Source organism: Caretta caretta, chromosome 5 (assembly GCF_965140235.1).
Source record: "Caretta caretta isolate rCarCar2 chromosome 5, rCarCar1.hap1, whole genome shotgun sequence".
In the NCBI taxonomy this organism is placed as follows: domain Eukaryota; kingdom Metazoa; phylum Chordata; order Testudines; family Cheloniidae; genus Caretta; species Caretta caretta.
This window is the reverse complement of record NC_134210.1, coordinates 15,927,606-15,951,479: the sequence shown is the minus strand read 5'-3', so window position 1 is coordinate 15,951,479 and position 23,874 is coordinate 15,927,606. Positions and strand designations below refer to the sequence as shown.

The 23,874-nt window shown below is 42.7% G+C and overlaps 1 protein-coding gene across 5 annotated transcripts in view; it reads left to right on the top strand.

Annotated features, from left to right (window-relative positions):
* Nucleotides 1-23,874, top strand: part of DYM (dymeclin) — a 385,584-nt gene that overhangs the window by 105,942 nt on the left and 255,768 nt on the right. For all 5 annotated transcript variants that reach the window (XM_048851023.2, XM_048851027.2, XM_048851022.2 and 2 more), the window contains 2 exons: nucleotides 943-1,068; nucleotides 4,081-4,223. In XM_048851023.2, coding sequence (XP_048706980.1) covers nucleotides 943-1,068; nucleotides 4,081-4,223 — 269 coding nt within the window. The remainder of the gene's footprint in view (nucleotides 1-942; nucleotides 1,069-4,080; nucleotides 4,224-23,874) is intronic.

The window sequence follows — 23,874 nt, the reverse complement described above, 5'->3', positions numbered from 1 at the left end:
TATTCATGTTGCTGTGAAGTTCACATCCAGGGCAAATTCCAGGGTTTGGGGGAGCAAGGTGATCACTGAGTGTCTGACTGTTTCTTTTTGTTTTTTGTTTGCTCAGCCGTGGGTGGGATGGTGCCAGCGAGGTGCTCAGCTTCAGAAATTTGTTTTCTTTGAAGTCATCTTCTACTTCAGAAACTCTGTGTTCTGCTTCACCTGTCCATCTGAATCTCTGTCATGGTGGTCTGTAGGGTGGAAACTGTAGATTTAATTTCAACAGTATTTGCAGCCACCTGTTGTGGGACAGTCATCAGCTGCGTTCCATCAGGCTCAGGCACTATCTTGATTGTAGAAGTCGGGGAGGCAGATCTTCGGGTTTTTTTTGGTGCTTTTGGAATCAGGGGAAGATGCAAGCTACAGGGCATCTTGGGGGTTTCAGTAGTGTGGTGCAATATTTCTTGGGGTTAGATGTTGTGTTTTAGGGGACAATGTTTGTGGATTCCGGTGGGCCTCTTTAGAGCTCAAGCAACCTGCATCCACATTGGTCTCAGTGCCCTCTGGTGTCCCTAAATATTTCCTGTATTAGAGCTGGCCTCTCACTGTTCTTTATTCATTTTTAAAACAAATGCATATGAAGTGCAAATGTCAGAGCAGTTTTTTAAGATATGCATTATTTTAGTGAGTGACTAAGCTTGGTCAAAAATTTAAAATTTTAGCTTGTGTATTTTGGGTATTTAATTGTGGGGTTTTTTTAAATACAGTCTCCTTTTTTTGCGGGGTGGGGTGGGGTGTGGGGGTGGTCTCTTTTTTGGAAACAGGCATAGATTGGATACAGGCCCAATGTGCTAAGCATTGTATAAACATGTGAATTTAGAGCATTTTCTCATAATGTAAAAGTCAGTTTGTAAATAGAAACAATAGCTTGATCCTTATGACTATTCTCTCTTCTCCCTGCAGAGACATAACATACAGCATTTCCCTGGAAGCTGTGACGACACTTCTTGTCTTCCTTTCCTGCCAACTATTTCACAAGGAAATTCTGCGAGAGAGCATCATTCATAAATACCTGATGCGTGGCCGATGGTACGTCACATTACAGTGTTGCATTCAACACAGAAAAAAGCAAATAGTTTTTCATGCTGTTGATAAACTTCTGTTTTGTGTTCATAGATTGTTGTACTTGTAGACAGTGTAAGGAGAGGAAAATATAATAAGTTTTATTGCATTATTCTGCCATTTTAAAAACAAAAAAACAAAAAACCCAAAACATTGCCAAATGTTAGTGAAGTGTTTCACATTTAAGGTTCCCCATACCCTGGTTTCAGCACAGCTTTATTCTGGATCCCATTTGCCCTTATCATAGAATATCAGGGTTGGAAGGACCTTATAACTTGATATGTATCATTTATAAATTTTATTAATTACTTAAAACTTTTATTTTAAAAGAAGTCATTTACTTTTTGTTTTTATATTTATCTGTGGGCTTTTTCTATAGTATTCCTCTCTCTGTAGTACCTGAGTGCCTCAAAAATGCTCCTGAATTATTCTGTTAGATAAGGAAGTATGAACCCTATTTGTATAGATGGGGGAAGTGAGAGACAGAGGCTTAGTAGGCCCTGATCTTGTAAACACTGAATCACGTACTTAACTTTACTTACATGAGTAGTCCCATTGGCATTGGAGAATTTAGGTAATTAATTCTGAATTGTTTTTAAACATATTGCGGTGGTTTCTCTTTAATTCATTTAGTTCCAACAACTCTCTTCTCTACCACTAACAGTCACTGAGGTGAGGTCATGTGTTTCACTAATCAATATAAATTGGTTGCAACTAGTTTCGTAACTATAAATGTTGGAGAAAATACAGTCTACCTGTTTTGTGTAGCCAAAATGCCGAGGAATAATGGAATAAGTACCGTATATTTCCTTTCACTGAATAAAAATGTTCTTCTTGGGTGGCGAAATATGATGGCGCAAATTGAAGGGACACTAGCAGTTTAAAAATCATACTGAAAACAAACATAAGTCTGTAGTCCCCAGTCCTGCAAGTGATTCCATACAGTGCCCTGTTGAAGTCAGTGGTGCTCGGCAGGAGTCCACTTGTGCAGAGCTTCTTGTTGCAGTATTATTACAATACTGATAACATCATAGATTATTAAAAGTGAAAGAATATTTTTAAAAAAAACACTTTCCTGTGTGCTATTTATGCTCTAGCTTTAAACTGTAAGAGAAACAAAAAATAAACATTGGCAATATTAGCTGTAGACAGTAATTCTCCTGTAGACCTGCTGTTGCTGCTTACTCCTTTCTATATAGCTGATGGAATGCTTGGCACACATGTACAGCAATGGGCAAATCAACATAAGTGTCGGGATGGATAAAAACCCCAGATTTTTAAAAAATTAATTGAAATAGAGATTTATTAATTAAAAATAGATCTATTAAAATTAAATTTGAAACTGACAACATACCTTAAGACCTAAATTTATAATCTATTACAGTCATTGAAATTAAATACAAAAATATGAAGCAGTATGTGTTTGCTGCGAAGTTTCAAAGGGAGTCAGGCCACTAAACTGGTGGAAATCACTGTCTAAGCATGGGGAACCAGAGTTTGCTAAGGTGCTAAATTAGCTTTTGAAAGCAGTAACCTCATCTGCAGCTGCACAGAGAATATTTTCTTCATTTCAGGTTATTGAACTAGTTTATTCAAAGTTAATAAACCAAATGAGAGTTGAAAAAGCAGGAAAGCTTGTTTTCCTCTTCCAATCTATGGATAAAAACTAATGTGAGGGGACGAAAGCTACTAATTCTATAATCTTTAAGGACGTGGTGATCAGAAACAAACAGTTCAATTCACTAACTACAAATACTTCCTTGGTTTACAAAAATTAATTTAAAATGAAAAATATGTTTTCATTAACTTTTTTTATATGTATTCAGCACATTTAAGGCAGTTTTATTTAATAAAAAATGTTTTTGTTCATTTTCAAATTAATTTGATTTTCCAGCCAAATAGAGCTTGGCACATATCACAAGTAAAATATTAGTCAACTAGTAAGAAGTTAAGCTATTCAATTGCTTAAATAAATGAGTATACAGTGTATCCTCTTGGTTAACAAGAAACAACACTAAATTTAGTGTAAATGTTCTATGTAGTTGCAAATCAAACATTTTAATAGTTATCAACCAGTGAGATTCAACCTGTCTTTAGGAAAATAAATAAAATGTAAAAATGCAAAACACAATGAAAATCTATTACTTAAATCATGGTTTCTTGCTTGTTGTTTAAAATCAGTGATTTAAATTGCTTTCAATCCACTCTAATACGTTTTAATGTCCTTAAGATGGAGAAAATGACCAGCATCAGGAGAGAGTCTTTAAACAAGTGTCTATAACCCTGGCTACCATTTACATTCTGGAGAATAAAAGGAGGCATCAAACCTATAACTTTATCAAGATGCATACCTCACTAAATTTCCCTATTAAAGAGAAGAATGATGGACTTGTAGATGAAGCATTGGACTGCGAGAGGAGATACCTGGGATCTATTCCTGGCTGTCTCTGCCACTGTCAACTATTCCAGTCTTTATCTGTCTCAAATATTTCTTTAGAACCCGTTGCCATGGCACTTAATAATAATCTGCCATAATTTCTACTTTCTTGACTTTATGTTTAAGTAGTGAATATTGGAAAACCACTCTGAAGATGCAAGGCTCTAAGAATTTATGGCATTTATTTTTTTCTCTTAAATCACTATAGGACAGGAAAAATTATATTAAACATACTTATGTCTTATTTAACCTCAGGCAAGATACTTAGTTTCATTTTGCCTCAGCTTCCCCATCTGTAAAACAGGGATGTTTACTGAATTAAGCTTCTGTGGGTTAGGTAATGTCTGCCGAGATCATTAAGTTGCTTGGATGGAATGCACTGTAGTGGTGCTAAATATTCCAGTTCTGAGTTTTTATCACATGGTTAATACCTGCCCTGTTGTGCAAATATATTTATATTAATCTCTCTTTTAAGTTCTAGTGCAGTTACCAATGTAGTTACTTCATGTACTTTGATAAATATTAGATTTCTTTCTTTTCAGTCTCCCATACACCAGCAGACTTGTGAAAACATTATTATATAACTTCATTAGACAAGAGAGAAGCCCTCCCCCAGGTTCCCATGTCTTCCAGCAGCAGACAGATGGAGGAGGATTGCTTTATGGTTTTGCATCAGGGGTGGCAAGTAAGTCTTCTCTTTCCTCTAAACAGCTACCTAAATCTGTAGTTTGTGTAATACATGTTTGTATACATGCAGTTCATTTCCTTTTGCAGCACTAATACCTGTACCTCTGATTGTGGGGACTTAACCAGTAGCAGGGGGGAGTGAGCAGGAGCAGGGCCCAGCAGCGGAGGGGAGGACTTTTTTTGCAGGTTTTAATAGGCTTGAAGACAGATCTGGAAGGTAGAGCTGGCACTCGGCAAAGTTAGAAATAATTCAGAATCTCTGCCACTCTTAAGTATTCCAGTCATTATCAGTCTAGAATATTTCTATAGAACCCATCACCATAGCACTTAAAGAATAATAGTCTGCCATAATTTCTACCTCTTTGGCTTTATGTTTAAGTAGTGAACATTGGGAAACCACTCTGAAGATGTAAGACTCTAAGGGTTATGGCAGTTATTGTTTTCTCTCAAATTACTATACTACAGGAAAAATTACATTAAATAAGTGTAATTACAAGGGAAAGCTTCTCCCAAGATATGATATGAATCAGTCTTGTAAGCCATCCTTTTCTGGATGTCTGCTATAGTTCAAAGTAATTTTGTCTCTGCAATGATTGCGGATAAGTCTTAACTGCAGCATTGCATGTGGTGGAAAGGTTGTCACATGCATTTTATTTTCATTTTCCTCTTGTTTAGAAGTGTATTGAAGAAAAATTAATTAGAAATAATTGTCTGTACTTCTGCCAAATTACACATTGCACGATATGTAAAATGTTGACCATAAACTGATTGACCCTTTAACACAGAGATGGGCAAACTACGGCCCGCGGGCCACATCTGGCCTACCTGCCTGTCCCCTGAGCTCCTGGCCTGGGAGGCTAGCCCCTGGCCCCTCCTCCCCTGTCCCTCCTACCCTGCAGCCACGCCGGCAGCGCTCTGAGTGGCATGGTAAGGGGGCCGGGGGGTTGGATAAAGGGCAGGGGTCCTGGGGGGCAGTCATGGGACAGGGAGCAGGGGGCGGAGGTTTGGGGGTGGTGGTGATCAGGGGACGGGGAACAGAGGGTGGTTGGATAGGGCAGAGGTTCTAGGGGGCGGCAGTCAGGGGACGGGGAGCGGAGGGGGGGCTAGATGGGGGTGGGGTCCTGGTGGGTAGTTAGGGGCAGGGGTCCCAGGAGGGGGCGGTCGGGGACAAGGAGCCGGCAGTGGGGGGTTGGATGGGTTGGAGGTTCTGAGGGGGGGCAGTCAGAGGGAAGTGGGAGGGGGCGGATAGGGGGCGGGGCCAGGCTGTTTGGGGAGGCACAGCTTTCCCTACCCAGCTCTCCATACAGTTTTGCACCCTGATGTGGCCCTCGGGCCAAAAAGTTTGCCCACCCCTGCTTTAACACCTCTGATCATTTTAATCTTGGATTATACATTTTATTTTTTTTTGATTGAATAGGAAGCAACAAACTTACATAATTATCTATTTGTTGTACTTGCTTGATGGAGCTGGAGGGATAGTGGCCTAATATCAGTTTTGCAATACTTTATCTGTGCACATTATGGGCACTATGTGGCACTGTAAGCCATACTGTAGACCTAGAATACAGCGATTTAAAGGGGTTTTGTCCGTCACTGTAACAGGATTTTCCCTGAGCAAGAGTAGCTAGGTTGACAGAAGCATTCTTCTCTTGACCTAGTTGAATCTACACTGAGGGTTAGTTCAACATAGCTATTGCACTCAGGACTGTGGAGCTGTGTTTACCTAAGTTTGAAGTGTAGACCAGACCTTATGCTCCAACATGTCCAGGTTCTAGAATTCTGATGGTTAGTTGCTTTCATCACAGGCAAGGTGTATAAACTGAGTACAATGTAGCTTCTTGTGGTTTGGTCTTCTGCTTAAAAACGCAGAGGTACTGTGTGCTGAGATGATACTAAAGGTCCTATGTCATCTTCCTAAGAGTAGGGGGGTTTTCCTACTGTCCTTGATAAGTTTTTAATCTGTCTTACTTTTGTGCTGAGCTCTGGCTTGTTATTGCCCTCATCAACCCCCAAGGGGGGTTGTATTTCTGCATGTGTGTGTTCAGTGTGTAGTTTGCAAAGTCCTTTGAGATGAGTAGTGCTACATAATGGGAAGAAGAGAATATATCTACTACGTTAAATAAACATTGTACATTTCTTTTTTTTAATCTGACTAGTTAAATGACTACTCTGTGCAAGTGTGTTGCTACTGGACTGTAGGCTTTTTATTTTATTCTTTTGTGCAATCCTTTCAGTGACTGCTTCTCTGAGGAGTATTAAAGTTCAGACCCTGAGTAGTTTGCCAGGAAATACTTTACAGTCCAACTGGGACTGTGTATCTGGATCTCCTCACGGAGGCAGTAAAAGAGCATGTCTTTATAGTACATAGTGCTAAACATGGTGCTATTTACACATAAAGAGATATAGTCACACACATCTTTATATCTGTTAGCCCATATTTCTTTTCTAGTTTCAAATTCTGTTTACAGTTTTCTAACAGGGAAATATACTGACACTGACAATGTTTGAATGGTGCCCAGAATCTGTCATAAAGCAGTTGTTTCCCTTGCAATATAATTTGACACTTCTTTATTAAATAACTGAACATTTATGTATACATACATTGTTCATAAAAATCATGTTATCCTGAGGGTCCTGACACCCCAGTCCCTGTTCTACCCACCAATCCACTTTTCTTCCTCTTATTTAAGTCTTAGAACGATATAGTGATAATTACTTAAAAACTGTTTAAAAGGTGAGTTTCTGTATGGTTTGTGATCTTGTTTATGACATGGAAAACAACCTTTACTGTATATTTTCTTGATTCCTGCTGTTCCTCCCAATCTTTTTGTTTCTCTCCATGTCTTCCTCCATAGTCTCAGGCTTTCAAATCATGCTCCAATATCTGCACACTTCAAAGGGACATCAGCTACCATGGGCAAATTAGGGATTTTTTTGTCTTCAATCGTTTTTAAGCAAGCTGACCTCTACAGATGTTTTGTTTACCCCTTCAGCTTTCCATCATATGACGCTTGACCTTGTAGGAACTTTCTCACTGGCCCTATGAATCCTAGAGAGAGACATATTTGAAAAGAACAAATTCAAAACACTATTTAGACTTTACTCCCCTCTGACAAATTTTGAATGCTCTTTGGCCTCCAGTGTCAACAGACCAAACCATGTGTAAAGTCACTTTCAGAATGTGCTGATACATGGATTCATTGTTTTCTTTGTGTAACATAATCATTGTTCAAAATCTGGGGGAGGCAAGGTGAACTTGTGTTTTGAAATGAATCTCAAATTACTCCTGGGGGAATGCTGTGCCACTGTGTGTGCACAGAATTCACGTCCCCTGCAGATTTCTTTACTTCTTTACAGAAAAATGACTTCTGACAAGGAAGCAAAGGGAAGCCACAAGAGTGGTCACACACCCCTCCCCCGCAGTACGGGCCCATTGTTTCAGGCACCCAGAGCAGCTGACAGAGAGGTAAATCACTGTGGGCTTGCACCCTGCGCTGGGCTCAGCTGCTAGTCCCAGCTGAGCTGGGGGTGGGAGAGGATGTCAGATCCACCCCTAGACTCCCCTTCTGGCTGCAGGAAGCTCCACAGGCCCCATCGCTCCTCAGCCATGAGGGGGAAAAGGTCACTGTATGGGGAGCTGTTCTCCTATCTGCCCTACCCCTCCATACCCAGACCCCCCTTGCCGACCCTCACCCCCTGCATCCAAACCCTCACTCCGCCAAGCCTCACCCTCCCCGGAGTCTGGACCCCTTATGAGCTCCTCCCCCTGCACCCAGACCACCCGCTGCTGAGCTCCCTCTTGAATTCGCACCCCGATGAGCCCCCCCCCGCACCTGAACTACCCCGATGAGCCTTCACCCCCACCCCACCACTAAGCCCCAACCACCTGCACCTGGACCCCACCCCACCAAGGCCCACTCTCCCAGGACCAAAGTTCCCTTTCAGCTGCGCGGCCATGCAAGAGTCAATCAAGTACCACGCACTTGATTAGTAGAACCGTGCACAGCAGTGACATGTGCCCCTCCCCCTGCTGCCACGCTGCTCCTGCCCTCTGCCTTGGAGCCCTTGGCCAGCTGCTTCGAAGACCCTCTTGCTTTCTGTGCAGGGCAGAGTGGGGGGTGTGCTGATGTCAGGGTGTCCCCTCCCCTCACCTCACCTCCCTCCATGTTCCACATTTCCGCAGAGCTGGGGAGGAGGGACAGGGTTTAGGAGTTAGACGTCGCTGCGGTCTGTAGGAGCCTTCACTGGTGAGTGCTTCTCTGCTTAAAGAGACAGTGCAAGGTCTCTCATACACTTCCCCAGCAGCCAGCGCGCACACACACACGCACTCTCTGTCTCTTTCACAATCACCTCCCAACACACATTTGTGTTATTGTTTTTGTTGTTACTTGGTACTTCCTGCAATGCACATATATTCTCTGTAACTTTATTCTTTCAAAGTGCTGTTATTTTAGTTTTTTGACTGGTCTATGCATTTCATGATTTTTTTTCTCCCTTAATTTAATTCTTTGAGTACTGAGTTCTAAAATGCCTAACGTGTCCTAACTGGAGTAATTATCCCTATGATACCTTTTAAAAATATATATTATATCTAGGTTTTTTGTTTCTACTGGTGGCGCACATCCTCACATTACCTTGATATTGGCGCACATAACAAAATTCATTCCACACATGGGTGGAAAAAATTAGAGGATCCCCCTGCACCTGGAATCTTCAATGTGCCCCTATGCATCCAGATCCCCCACACATTCAGACCCCTCACCAAGCTGCCTGCACCCAGATTGCCCCACAATGAACCCTCTCACCCCACACCAAGCTCCTCCACATTTGGATCCTGCTGGGCTGAACCTACTTGCCCCACACCTGGATTGGGGCCCAGGGCGGGATATGCATGGGAGACTCTGTCCCTCTCGCTTGTTGTCTTGGTGCACCTGGTGTGGAGGGGTAGGGCCCCGGGCTGTTTCTGGGCAGTGCACTGTCAAGAGTCAGGTGCAGCCTCACTGCAGGGTCTGTGTTCTGGGGTGGGTGGGGGGCCTACAGAGTGATCTCCCATCTCTGTGCAGCCAGTGGCCTGTGCTCCCCACTGCCATGGTGGAGCCTTCACAATTATGTATTGACAAATAAAATATGCAGAATTTTGCAGAATTTTAAAATATTGTGCACAGAATTATTTTTTTGGGGTGCAGAATTTTTAATTTATTGGCACAAAATTCCCTCGGGAGTAAACAAATACAGCACTTGTGTAGACTGGGCCTGTGTGCAGTGGATGGGATTGCTGGAATACAAGAAAGTTAAGCATCACAGATTACAGTATTTGCGTGCCCTCAAGTCAATGATATAGAGAATACGGTAATCTGCTTGCCCTGTTCCAATCTATTCAAATTGCCACTGTTACAAATTCTTTTTCACATGCAGCTCTAATGACATGGTGCCTCTGTGTGAATCCCTTCTTACTATATTTCCTTATCAGGTTCAAATTTTTTGTCCTCACCTCTGAAGTTCCGCACACATGTGCACTGTTCTCAGCTCCTCTTATGCCTCTCCCCTCTTCACTCTTCCTGAACAAAACTTCTAACAGCTCCCTGGGTGTCCAAGCAGTGGATGTATTGTTTCTTGACTTTAGCAAAGCTTTTGACACGGTCTCCCACAGTATTCTTGTCAGCAAGTTAAGGAAGTATGGGCTGGATGAATGCACTATAAGGTGGGTAGAAAGCTGGCTAGATTGTCAGGCTCAACGGGTAGTGATCAACGGCTCCATGTCTAGTTGGCAGCCGGTATCAAGTGGAGTGCCCCAAGGGTCGGTCCTGGGGCCGGTTTTGTTCAATATCTTCATAAATGATCTGGAGGATGGTGTGGATTGCACTCTCAGCAAATTTGCGGATGATACTAAACTGGGAGGAGTGGTAGATACGCTGGAGGGCAGGGATAGGATACAGAGGGCCCTAGACAAATTGGAGGATTGGGCCAAAAGAAATCTGATGAGGTTCAATAAGGATAAGTGCAGGGTCCTGCACTTAGGACGGAAGAACCCAATGCACAGCTACAGACTAGGAACCGAATAGCTAGGCAGCAGTTCTGCAGAAAAGGACCTAGGGGTTACAGTGGATGAGAAGCTGGATATGAGTCAGCAGTGTGCCCTTGTTGCCAAGAAGGCCAATGGCATTTTGGGATGTATAAGTAGGGGCATAGCGAGCAGATCGAGGGACGTGATCGTCCCCCTCTATTTGACATTGGTGAGGCCTCATCTGGAGTACTGTGTCCAGTTTTGGGCCCCACACTACAAGAAGGATGTGGATAAATTGGAAAGAGTCCAGCGAAGGGCAACAAAAATGATTAGGGGTCTGGAACACATGACTTATGAGGAGAGGCTGAGGGAACTGGGATTGTTTAGTCTGCAGAAGAGAAGAATGAGGGGGGATTTGATAGCTGCTTTCAACTACCTGAGAGGTGGTTCCAGAGAGGATGGTTCTAGACTATTCTCAGTGGTGGAAGAGGACAGGACAAGGAGTAATGGTCTCAAGTTGCAGTGGGGGAGGTTTAGTTTGGATATTAGGAAAAACTTTTTCACTAGGAGGGTGGTGAAACACTGGAATGCGTTGCCTAGGGAGGTGGTGGAATCTCCTTCCTTAGAAGTTTTTAAGGTGAGGCTTGACAAAGCCCTGGCTGGGATGATTTAATTGAGGATGGGTCCTGCTTTTGAGCAGGGGGTTGGACTAGATGACCTCCTGAGGTCTCTTCCAACCCTGATATTCTATGATTCTAACAAAAAAGATTCAGGAAATGTTTTTTGACAAATAGATTCCTTACTAGGTATATTAATACAGAACTCTGAGTAATAATTTATTTAAACTACAATACGGAACCGTATTTCCCGCACCCCCAGAAGCAGTGCAAAGGCTTGGGGAGTCAGGGGTAACAGAGGAGCTGAGGGAGAGGGAAGTAAATTGCTGGGAAGGAGCTTGGGTGTGAACTTGGAGAGTTGTTGGGTACGGGTGGGAAAAGTATGGAACAGGTTTTTTGGAGTGGTGGGGAGGGATTATTATGGAGCTTCCCCCGTGCAGACCCTGGCTGACCCCTAGCTTCTCCCATTCAGTCAGGCACATCTGCCTCTGTCCCATGTGTCTCTGTGCCCCCACCCTGCCACTCCCCTGTCCCTGTGTAGCTCTTTACCCCCTCACCCATCACTGTGTGTCTCTGTGCCCTCACCCAGCCAGTCCCTGTGCCTAAGTCCCTCTGTACCCTTCTCCCATCCCCATGTCTCTGTGCCCTCACCCGGCCTCCCTTTGTCCCTGTACCCTCTCCCCCTGTCCCCATGTGTCTCTGTGCCCCCATCCAGCCACTCCCCTGTCCCCAGGTGTCTCTGTACCTCCCTCCCCCCTGTGGCCCTGCGCCTCCACTCCCATTCAGCCCCTGCCCCAGTCTGTCTTCCCCCACTAGCCCTTATGAGCCTCAGACTGACCCAACAGCAACCCCACACGTCTTTCCATAGCCCCTGTCTCCTGACCGGGCCCGCTGCAAAGAAGGCAGCTCTGTTTCTCTTCCTTCACTGGCGGGGAGCGGCAGCTTTGTTCTATCACCACACTGCCCTCTGGTGGGTAAAAGGCAGAAGTAAAGAAGATATTTTCTGCTGGGAGCTGCTCCCATTCTTCCGCCACAGCGCCCTATGGTGGGCAAAAGGCAGAACTGCAGCAAAATTTCGGCAGAAGCTTTTTTCTGTGCAAAAACTTAGAAATCTGCAGGGCTCATTAATTATGCGCATGCGCAGTAGTGCATAATTCCCCCAGGAGTATCTAGTTATATCCATATGTGAGTCAGCTAGTGTTTTGTGTGCCTGATTTGTATTCTTTGTCATTTTAGAATATTAAATTTCTTTGGGGGTATGGATCATAAGTGAAAATAAGAGGCCATGTAGTGGTAGTGTACATTACAAGTTGGTCAGTTCCTGACACTTCTAAATTAAGCTCTGTGTGCTCCTCTGTTTTATACAGCATCAAATACACTGGCAGGGCACAAGAAATAAGGATTTTGAAAATATAAACACAAGTTTGCTGCCATGAAAAATTAAAAAGGTTGTAGAAGAGTTTTTAAATTAAGAGCTGGAGGAATACTGACAGGTGTGGACAGAGACATCCCTTAAAGGAAGATCTATTGATGTGGATTCTCTATATCTGAGTAAGGAGGAGAGTATAGAAGTTGATAAAGCACAGGTAGGAACTGAAGGGAAACAATCAAATGAAAGAGTCCCATTCAGTTGCATCACTTAACAGCAGACAGCTAAAAAGTGACACATTTTGTAAGTACTTGCATACAAATGCTGGAAGTCTATATACTAAAATGGGTGAACTTGAGTACCTGGTATTAAAATGAGATCAAACTAGCTAGAGACATAAAGGATAACAAGAAAACATTCTACAAATACATTAGAAGCAAGAGGAGGTCCAAGAACAGGTTAGGCCTGTTACTCTATGGGGGGGGGGGAAACAATAACAGAAAATGTGGAAATGACAGAGGTGCTTAATGACTTTTGTTTTGGTTTTCACCAAGAAGGTTGGTGGTGATTGGATGTCTACCTTAGTGAATACCAGTGAAAATGAGGTAGGATCAGAAGAGGCTAAAATACGGAAAGAACAAGTTAAAAATTACTTAGACAAATTAGATGTCTTCAAGTCACCAGGGTCTGATAAAGTGCATCTTAGAATACTCAAGGAGCTGACTGAGTAGATATCTGAGCCATTAGCGATTATCTTTGAAAAGTCATGGAAGATGGGAGAGATTCCAAAACACTGGAAAAGGGCAGATATAGTGCCAATTTATAAAAAGGGAAATGAGGACAACCCGGGGAATTACAGACCAGTCATCTTAACTTCTGTACCCAGAAAGATAGTGGAGCAAATAATTAAGCAATCAGTTTGCAAACATCTAAAAAATAATAAGGTAATAAGTAACAGTATGGATTTGTCAAGAACAAATCATGTCAAACTAACCTGATAGCTTTCTTTGACAGGGTAACAAGCCTTGTGGATGGGGGAAAGTGGTAGATATGGTGTATCTTGACTTTAGAAAAACTTTTGATACTGTCTTGCATGACCTTCTCATAAACAAACGAGGGAACTACAACCTAGTTGGAGCTACTATAAGGTGGGTGCAAAACTGGTTGGAAAACTGTTCCCAGAGAGTAGTTATCAGTGGTTCACAGTAATGCTGGAAGGGCATAATGAGTGGGGTCCCGCAGGGATCAGTTCTGTGTCCGGTTCTGCTCAGTATCTTTATGAATGGTTTAGATAATGGCAGAGTACAATTATATAGTTTTCGGACAATACCAAGCTGGAGGGGTTGCAAGTTCTTTGGAGGATAGGATTAAAATTCAAAATGATTTGGACAAACTGGAGAAGTGGTCTGAAGCAAGCTGAAGTAAATGGTCTGAAGTAAACACTATGTCATATCCATACAGAAAGCTGCCGCAAGGATCAGCCTCCATCTCCTACATGTAAAATTTTTGAAGAAGTCCTTTTGTGCTTTCTTCCATGCTGCCCTTCACACTTGGGAAAAGCTCCATGTAAACATTCACAAAACTGATTCATTATCTTCCTTAACATCCCCCTTTTCTGTGACGTCTGCAAATCCTGGCAGTGGTTAGGCTGCTGATGTGTTGAGACCACTGCTTATAGTGCTGGCCAATACTGTCTCATTGTTTTCTTGTGCTACCCCGTCTGTCTGTCTGTCCATTTGTGGTCTATTGTCTTATATTGTACTCTCTTCGGGGCAGGCATTATCTTTTTTGTTCTGTGTTTGTATAGCGCTTAGCACAATGAGGTCTTGGTCTATGACTAGATGCTATGATAATACAAATAGTAATTATAGTGGTGACCATACGGTCCAGCTTTTTTACCAAGAGTTCTGCAGTAAATTTCACATTATCTGGAGATGATGTATATTTATTTGTATCATGTTAATACGCAGAGGTCCCCTGCTACGTACACATTAAAAGACTGTCCCCTTAGTGTATACACACCGCATGGGGTGGTGGTATCCATGTCAGAATTTAGACTTACTATGCAGTTTAGAATTCTTGCCTGCATTATGATCACTATTTTATCTCACTGAGATTATTCTAATATTCCATATCCATGCCAGCTGAAAATAACCTCCTTAAAAAAAACAAAAACAAAACCTTGCCGTAAAAATATTTGTCTCCTCCAATGTGGAATTTCCCCACAGAATTAAAGAAATCTGAGACCCAAGATGGGATACTGAGTCCTGAAAAAGAGACAGTTTTAAGGTGTGATATCTCACAACCAGAAAAAGGAGCTTCATATTGTTTGAAAAGAGAGATTCTCTGCTTGCTAGAGACTCTTGCTTCTAGCTCTGGGAGCGCCTGAGTGATTGAATTTGGAATTTAGGTCATTCTGGACAGTACAGGAAAGCTTCTATAGATAATTCTTAGAATTCTACATTTTAATTTTTTTCTAAATCTTTTATATTTGGACTCATGGTAAATAAGGGACCCTGCCTTTGCAGGCAGAGAGAGACCAAATAATAATACCTAGCTATAGTAGTGCTTTTCATCAATAAATCTCAAAGCTCTTTGCAGAGGAGGTCAGTTTTATCACCACTTTACAGAAGGGGAAATTGAGGTGAAGTGACTTGCTTATGGTCACCCAGCGGGCAGTTGCAGAGCTGGAAATAGAACCTAGGTCTCTTGAGAGCTAGTTGAGTGGTTTAACCACTAGGTTCCACTGTCTCATAGTAGCATTTTCAGACTCTCAACCCTTTTCTAAAATAGTTGTTCTGTAAATTTTATGTGCAATGTACAGAACAGGTGGTGTCCTGGTGCTCATGGAAGATCTTCGTAAGTGTTGTGAACAGTAATGGGTGAAATTTTTTTACGAACTTTTTTCAGTAGAAGATGCAGATTTGATGGCACCATAACATTTTATGAATTTGTGTCAATGTTGCTAAATTATTTTGGTTTAAAAAAACTTGGAAAAAGCCCTAAAATGCATATCTGCAAAATTTAAAAAGATTTGTTTTGACATTTTCTAAACTAGACGTTTAAATTTTTTGATTAATTTCTTGCTTACAAATTTCCCTATAATATTTTTTTTTAAGTAAAAAATTGTTCAAAGTCAAAATGAAACATTTTTGTTTTTGGGTCAAACTAAATGTTTTGTTCGACCCCAAAATGATTATGCCCATCCCCCAATTGTATATATTTTGGTACTACCAGTGAACCAAAAAAATCCGTTATTCTCCTGGCTCTGATTGACTTTGCAACTCATTGTTACAATGTCTTAAGCACAAGTGATTTATAAAGCATAACTTTTGGGGATGCCTATAAAGGTAAATTAATCTAATGTGTTTTCTGCTGAAGTGAGGTTTTCACCATCCCGATGCCTCAAAATCAGTTAAATAAATGGTTGAACTCATATATGCCATATTGAAAATATATTCATGCTGGGACATCCACAGTATACAAGACCTAGCACACAACTTCATCAAATTTATCTGAAAACAGGCAGCCTTAACTATGACCATAATGTGTAATTGTTAAATTTTGTCTCACTGGCTGTATTGGTGAACTTGGTTAACAGTATATGTGTAGTGTGCTTTATGGTTAAAAGTGAGAGGTATGTGTCTATTGTGACTGGCATACACTATGCAGATTATATACTTTTTGTATCTGTTACGTTGAGTAATGTAGGTTTTCAGTAATAGGGACATTTACTTGTAATGTAAACAAACATTCCAACATGTCCCATATATGTGTGGTTCTAATTAAACCTGCATGTTTGCTGGTGAGTTTGACAGGGGAGTGCTGCCTCAGGCCTGGGCTACACTACATAGTTATGTCGACGTAAGCTGCCTTGCATCACCCTAGTCATGCATGTGTCTACACTAAAATTTGTTTCCCACCAATGTAAGCGCCCCATTATGCGGACCTAGTAACACCACCTCCCTGAGCAGCATTAAGCCAAGGTCGACATAAAGAGGTTGATGCAGCACACGTGTAGACACCGTGTTACCTATGTCGACCCTAACAGTCCTCCAACAGCTGTCCCTCGGTGCCCAACGCTGATTGCTCTGATTACAGTTGTGAACTGCACTGCCCAGAGGTCATGTAGACTGGAAGCCCCGTCTCCCCTTTAAAGCCCTATGCATTTTTAAAATTCCTTTTCCTGATTGCCTGTCTTGGCAAGCACACCTAGCAGCTCTCCATTGCTGAGTGCAACTGCCCCGCTGACCATGCCGGCTAAACATTCCTGGTGCGCTTTTGCCAGAAATAGACAGGAAATGTTGGATTACCTGGGCTGTGGGGAGAAGAGGCTGCGCAGGCACAGCTCCAATCCAGTCGTAGAAATATGGACATCTACAAACAGATTGCTCAGGACATACAGGAGAAGGGATTGCAGTGAAAGCTGAACCGTGTGAAAGCTAAGGAGCTACGGCAGTCATACAAGGAAGGCCAACAATTGATCCAGTGTCAAGCTGCAGGTCTGCTGCTTTTATAACAAGCTGCTGTCATACTTGGCTAAGATCCCACACACCACGGTGGATACCTCTGAGAAGACTGAGACACAGCCACCTGCTGTGAACGGCAGGGAGGAGTGAGGGGGACAGGAGATCCAGCTGTGCAGTGAGCCAGGACCATTTTTTGACTCCAGCGCAGTCCAGCCCATCAAGCACGGGCAAGCCCGATGCATGGGAAGAAACCTTGGGTAGGTGTGTGGATAAATTTTCTGTTACCGGAGTGCCCATGGTGCGCGCATGCCCTCCTGCCTCCTCTCTCCCTCCCCCTCCCCCCCCCCCCCCCCCCCCAAAAATTGTAGGACACTCCTTTTAACTTTTCATTAATTTACTCATGCGGGAAGAAGTAACAGTACAACAAAGAGAGGTAGCATTATCTGCTTTTCATTCCCCTGTAGATTTGGGGGGGGGGAGCATATGGAGCAATTTGTTTATGGACACAGTGATGTTGTTTAAATCCTCCTGAAAGATCTCAATGAAATTTTCATGGAGGTACTCTGCAATCCTGTGCCAAAGGTTTCTAGAGATGGCTGCCTTATTTCTTCCCCCATGATAGGACACTTTCCCACATGAGTCAGCGATAGCTTCATTGCAGTATACAGGCTAGCAGCATTTGGGCCCGGGCAACTTCAAGACGCCAGCAGCAGCTTTGTTGTCTCTCTCTGTTACCTTCAGGAGTGAGATATCTGCTAAAATCAGCATCGTCTGTGGAAAATAGTGCCAATATTCAATGCTGTTGCCATATACTACAAGATTCGTGCAACTGAACAATTCCATCCTCATGTCCCTAACACCCAGCAAACCATATTCAGCATGATGGATGCTGTGACAGGCGCCATGCACCAGCAGTCCCAAGCAGAGGTGAGAATCTAGTGCTTAAAACTTTAGGGGAGCCAGGGGAGTTAATTCTGCATCTTAAGTTTTGCTTTCTGTAGTGAATAGACTGACACGGGCACATCCGTGTGTGTTATCTGCAGCTGCTGCTATTGTGGCCTTCAGTGTCTCCCCCTCTGTTCCCATGGAAAGTCTGAACCAGGTGAAGAGGAGAAAGAAGAGGACTCAGGATGACATGTTGAATGAGATCCTGCAAGCCTGTGCTGCATCGGGCTGTGAGCATAGGGCCTGGAGGATGAACGTTGGAGATAGCCTGGAGATGAAAAATAGTGGAGAGAAGAAAGGCGCAGGAAAAGGATTGGGAAATGCACCAGGATATAATGGGGATTCTCAGTCAGCAAACACAGATGCTACAGACTCTGGTGGACCTGCAGGTTCAAAAATCTTGGACTCTCCTCCTCCTGCAGCCCACTGAGAACTCAACATTGGGACCTCCCTATACCCCCCCCACCCCATAACATTCCTGGTGGCATCAGGAGTTGCTGCACTACCACTCCACTCCGGGGGCTATTAAAGACAAGCACAGCTACCGTGACCTGTGAAAGCCATGGTTGGTGTACGTGTAACTGAAATGGACCTAAATGTTCTTTCCCCTTCATAAATTCTGTTCTCTTAATTTATTTAGTTTTATTAAATTTTAAATATATTTGTTTTAAAATTTAACGGTTTCTTTTTTATACTGAATTCTGTTACAAAATACATGTCTATTATAAGCCACAAACAAAATTAGCAGATGTATTGAAAATGTTATATTCCTGCGTGTACAGCAGTCAGCACACAATTCCTAACATGGCACAAAAGAGCAGCGCCCGGTAGAGCACACTACAACACAATGCATTACTGTGGCTAACTATTAAAACTGACTTTTGAAGCCTTCCTGAGCTCTACACCTCTGTGCGGAACTCTTGTAATAGCACTTGTGTCTGGCAGACAGCCACTCCAGCTGCGCCCTCGACTCCAGTGTAAACTTTCTCCCTTTGCATCACATGTATTGTGCAAGACACAGAAGGCATCTATAACCCCTATGGTGGATTTCCTGCCTACAAATTGATTTCTGACTGACTTGTAGCAATCTGGCATTGCAGGCTTTCTTTCACAGTGTGATTGCCACTCACTTCTCCACAGTCAGTGCAGCTCTCTTTTTGCTGTCCCTGTGCTGGAGGGCTGGGGCAAGCTCAGCGCACAGATCCAGGTATGTGGCCTTGCATATAGAAAAGTTCTGCAGCTATTGCTCATCATCCCAAGCCTGCATCATGATGCGATCCCACCAGTCAGTGCTAGTTTCTCAGGCCCAGAAGCGTCGCTCCACCATCTGCAGCTGCTCCATGAATGCTACCAACAACTGTGAATTGGTTCTCACTATGACCCACAGCAGACTGTCCTCCAAGAAATATTTCCTTGTCTTAGAATATGTGCTAAATTCTTACGTTAAACTATCTGTTAGAGTGTCACAGCTAACTATAAGATCAGAGTACCTTTCCCAGACCCAAGGAAGACACCGTGTAGCTCGAAAGCTCGTCTCTCTCACTAACCGAAGTTGGTCCTATAAAAGATATTAACCTCACTCACCTTTTCTCTTCAAGAAATCGTCATGTTCACCACTGATTTGGTTCTTCTTGCCGATCTGCAGATAATGCAGATTGTGCAACCTGTGTTTGCAACGCTCATGACAGTAGTGCAGAGCTGTGCAGGCTCCATGCTTCTGTCCGAGATGGTGGACACTGAGGAGGACCATGCGGGTTTGCGGGATTTTGGAAAAGGTGTGAAAATTATGGGATAACAATGACATTATGGGATGGAGGTAGTTGTAAACTGGGACGTTGACCCCATGCTTCCCGTCATCCTTGTGGGACTTGTTTCAGGCTCATTATGCATTGCCAAGATGTCCCAAAAGCTGGTGTGGTGGATGGTGGTGACTTTCACAATGGGCTTTCTACCCTTTGTGCACTGCACTGTGCATCAGTACAAGCACTCCTGGTGAGTATGCAAACTACCGACACAAGGAGCCAAGTGTGCACATGCACAAGTAATGTACTAACTGCAACAGCTTCGTGCAAATGTGAATTAGGGGTTTTTGTCTGGGCCAGAGCAAGTGAGGGCCCCCTCCCCACCCCTTCCTCCTGCTGGCTCCCCTCCGCACTCCTACCTACTCCAGGGAAATGGGGTCGGAGTGCAGGGGGCTTATTCTGCCTGGCTGCCTGCCCGGCACTCCTTCAGGGAAGTGGTGTGGGAGATTCCCTCGCTCGCTGGCAGGAGCGCCAGGCGGGCAGAACGGGGCAAGCGACCCGACCCCACTCCCCAGCAAGAGCGCTGGGTGGGGCGGAGCAGCGTGGGTATAGGGGCTCCCATTTTCTGGGGGCCCCCCAATTCACCGGAGCCCCTGGGCACAGGCTCCATTTGCCCAGATTCTAGTCTGCTATTGGCTTTATGCCAATGTATCTTGCGTCAACATAACTTTGTAGTGTAGACATGACCTCAGCTGGCACCTAATGACTGAGAGAAGAGATGGAAGACAGGGACATATATACAAAAAGTAGCGCCAACTTCATACCTGTTAGGTATACAAAGTGTTATCTTTTGTGCGTGTCTTGCGTGGATGTCTGTGCGTATTTGCAATGTGGTCTGTATGAACTAAAATGTTTGTTCTTCTCTTTACTTCAGCAATGTTAGTTCATAGTTAACAAAGTTTTTTATGGGGGAATAAAAAAGTTCTAAAATACTGGAAAATATCAAATTGAATGTGGAAGCCTTCATTATATCCTTAATCTATGCTGTTGGTCCTAGGGATTGCAGCCATGTTTCCTATCCATTGTGCACTTTCTTCATGACTCCTACAATGTCTAGGTCCAATAAAGGGTGAGCTAAGGTTTTTATGAGGGCTTTGATTCTGAAAATTCTTGTCTTTGTTGGATTAGGATAAACCCTTCACATGATTATAGCAAACATATTTATTTTGTATTTAATGTTTTAAAAGAGCCAGCTCTAATTAAATGTGTTCTGCCAAACTGGAATTTTCATCACAAGTATGAGATTTTTACATAACCTCTGATAAATGACTATTTTTCCTTTTGAACAAGCCATTGAAAACATTTTTTCCTTATTTCTGTGAAAGAGTTTCCCGGCCAAATTTTAAGGCCAAAATAGTGATTCTGTGCTTAGCAAAATAACAGTGTAGTGGTAAAACTAACTATTTAACTGTTGCAGATTAATTTTATTTCCTCCTCCTAAAACCAGTGATTATTGATGAGTAGATTTGGGATTTTTTTTTTTTTTTTGGTGGTTGCAACTGGGGGATGGTTGGTATGAGGTAGTAATAATATATAGCAACAATCATTATTTTTCATGACAGTTGGGTTAGCTTGTCAGTTTCCTCTCGAGTTCAAGTGAATGGCATTTTCCAGAATGACTCATTTGGGGGAAAGAAAAACACTATTAACAGGAAAAGTATGTGGCACCTAGGAACAGGCGTCCTGTTGAAAAGAATGGATTTCCACTTTTAAAAATATATTTTTGAGTTATAGGGATGTTTAACCAGTATCCCAACAGGAATTTGTTTTCACCTTCCAGTAATTTGACTCCTTTGTGGATTTGGAAATGAAGTAAGGCCAGATCTATGCTACAAACTTTTGCTGGCATAACTATGCCAATCAGGGGTGTGTTGAGGGGTTATTTGTGACTGACATAGCTCTGTATAACATATTTTGATGGGGAGGAGAAAGGGGAAAGAAGCTTGGGATATACTAGCAAAAGCGCAGTTTTTCAGATATAAGCTGTGTCCACACTAGGAGTATTTTATTGATATAACGGTAGACAAGTCCTGGCAAAGCCTGCCAAGTGGTGTAGACCAAGCCTAACAAAAACAGCTTTAAAGCTGGAGTTAACAAAACCAAGATGTACAGCTGTAATGGTTTTAAACTGTTTTTCACCTTGTAAGGTGATAGTCTTGTTTTAAACTATCGCTTAGTTAACCTTGCCAGCTTTTAAAATGCTTATTTGCAATTATGTTTAAATGTTCTATAACTTTAAATGTTTTCTATAAGGGCCCAGTCCTGCTCCCACTGAAGTCAAGAGGAGTTTAGCTATCAATTTTAGTGATAACAGGCCTGGGGCTCTAAAAAGTCTCTGAAGTACTATAGTTGCACTATAATTTTACCTGGTAGTTACCAACATCTAATCCAGGGGTCGGCAACCTTTCAGAAGTGGTGTGCCAAGTCTTCATTTATTCACTCAAATTTAAGGTTTTGTGTGCCAGTAATACATTTTAATGTTTTTAGAAGGTCTCTTTCTATAAGTCTATAATATATAACTAAACTATTGTTGTATGTAAAGTAAATAAGGTTTTTAAAATGTTTAAGAAGCTTCATTTAAAATTAAATTAAAATGCAGAGCCCCCCCTGGACCGGTGGCCAGGACCCGGGCAGTGTGAGTGCCACTGAAAATCAGCTCACGTGCCACCAGTTGCCTACCCCATATCTAATCAGAGAGATTTAATTTTAAAAAAGTATAAATTTAAAGAGGAATGTGGGAAGGAGAATGGGTGGATAGATGGAAGAGGCTGGAAGGGAGTATATAGGAACCTTTTCCCCTTTCCCCACTCTCTCTCTCAGTTCCTTCCAGCCTGCCTCATTTCCCAGTCCTATAAAGTGGAACAGGTGGAGAAGCATGGAACTGAGGAGGTGATTTGAGGGAGGCAGGCTGAATGGCATGGAGCCATGCTTCCTAGCTCCATTCCCTACGTCTCTGTAGCTCAGCTGCAGTCTGTCAGGTCATACTTTATTACAGGCTCATTATTTAGGGCTTGATCCTGCAAGGTGCTGAGTACCCTGATCCAGCAAAGCACTTAAGTATGTGCCTTTACACAGCTAGCCAGCCCCCAGATCCTGCGTTTCTTCCTTCACCCCTTGTATAAGCTCTTTCCCACAAATTTTCAAGGATCTGATAGGGTTCACCAGTGGCACCGCTGGTTTGATGGACTTGCTACAGTTTAGTGAGCAGGGTTTCTCTCTGATGAACCATAAGAGGTTTGCCAGACAGAGAAGATACCTCCATGTGGCGGAGATCCAAACTCTGCCTGTTAGACAAACTTGCTTTTTTGTCCTAGCCTCTAACAGCAACAGAGTTGAGACGTTGCCACTTTTCCTCTGAACAGTGTGTGTGGCAAATTTGGAGACTAAATTCAATGAACGAACTGTGGAAAAAGAGGGTTTTGAATCCTACATCAAGTGAAAAGTTCAATACAATCTTAACTCTCGAGTTGCTCCTGACACTTCCATAATAATCTTAAAATCCTGTTTGTTACAAAAGCTTGATGTGCTTACATCTTTCCTGGTTTCATTAGTGATTTGAAGCTGTTTGTTCAGCATAATGAAAATTTGTAATCAGTGAATGTGCACATGGGAATAAGATCTCAACTTCAATGTAGTAAAATAACTTTCACTTTCCAACCAGACTGCGTATTAGTTCACAAAATAACACAGTAATCTCATTTATTTGAATAACTTATTTTGAATCTTAACAACTATAACACAAAACACTTAATCAGTTCAATATAAGTCCATTTATTTCAGACAGGAACATACACTACTATTAATTTTTTTATTAAACAGCTGTTATTATACGTTACATAAGGCCTAAGATGTGTCCTTGGAGTATATGTAGGTTTGTAATTCACTCAGGCTCTGCTGACAGCTTGTATATGGCAATAGAGCTACTCAAATCAGCTGCAGCTGGCATTCATTTTGAAGCCATATTTCATTTATAATATAGAATGCCAGATTCTCCACTCCACTTAATTCACTTTGCACCTCCTAAATGGTATAAAGTAAACTTAAAAGAATGGAGAGTGACCTTGGAAAATGCCCACTATGTTGCTGCCTCCTGTATGAACATCCCCTACACCCTTCTTGGTATAAGAGCACTGTGGTGATGGTGGTGAGATCTAAAGGCCTATCCAGAAGGCAGTTTGGATCAGATCTTGCTCTTGCTACTACAGGACCTCCGATCTCTCTACTGGCTGGTCTCTGAAAACTCCTGGGAGAGCCCTGAAGACAGGTATCCGGATGGATGTTCTTATTTAGTATAGTGGCCCAAGAAAATTGGGGAAAATCTTAAAATCCAGCCAAAAACTCAGTCTCTCCTCTGGAGCATTAGGGATCAGGCAGCTCAGGAGTCTTGCTTTTTCCTCCTCTTGAGAGTGTCGTGGAATGAGCAAGCAGGGAAAAAACCATCAT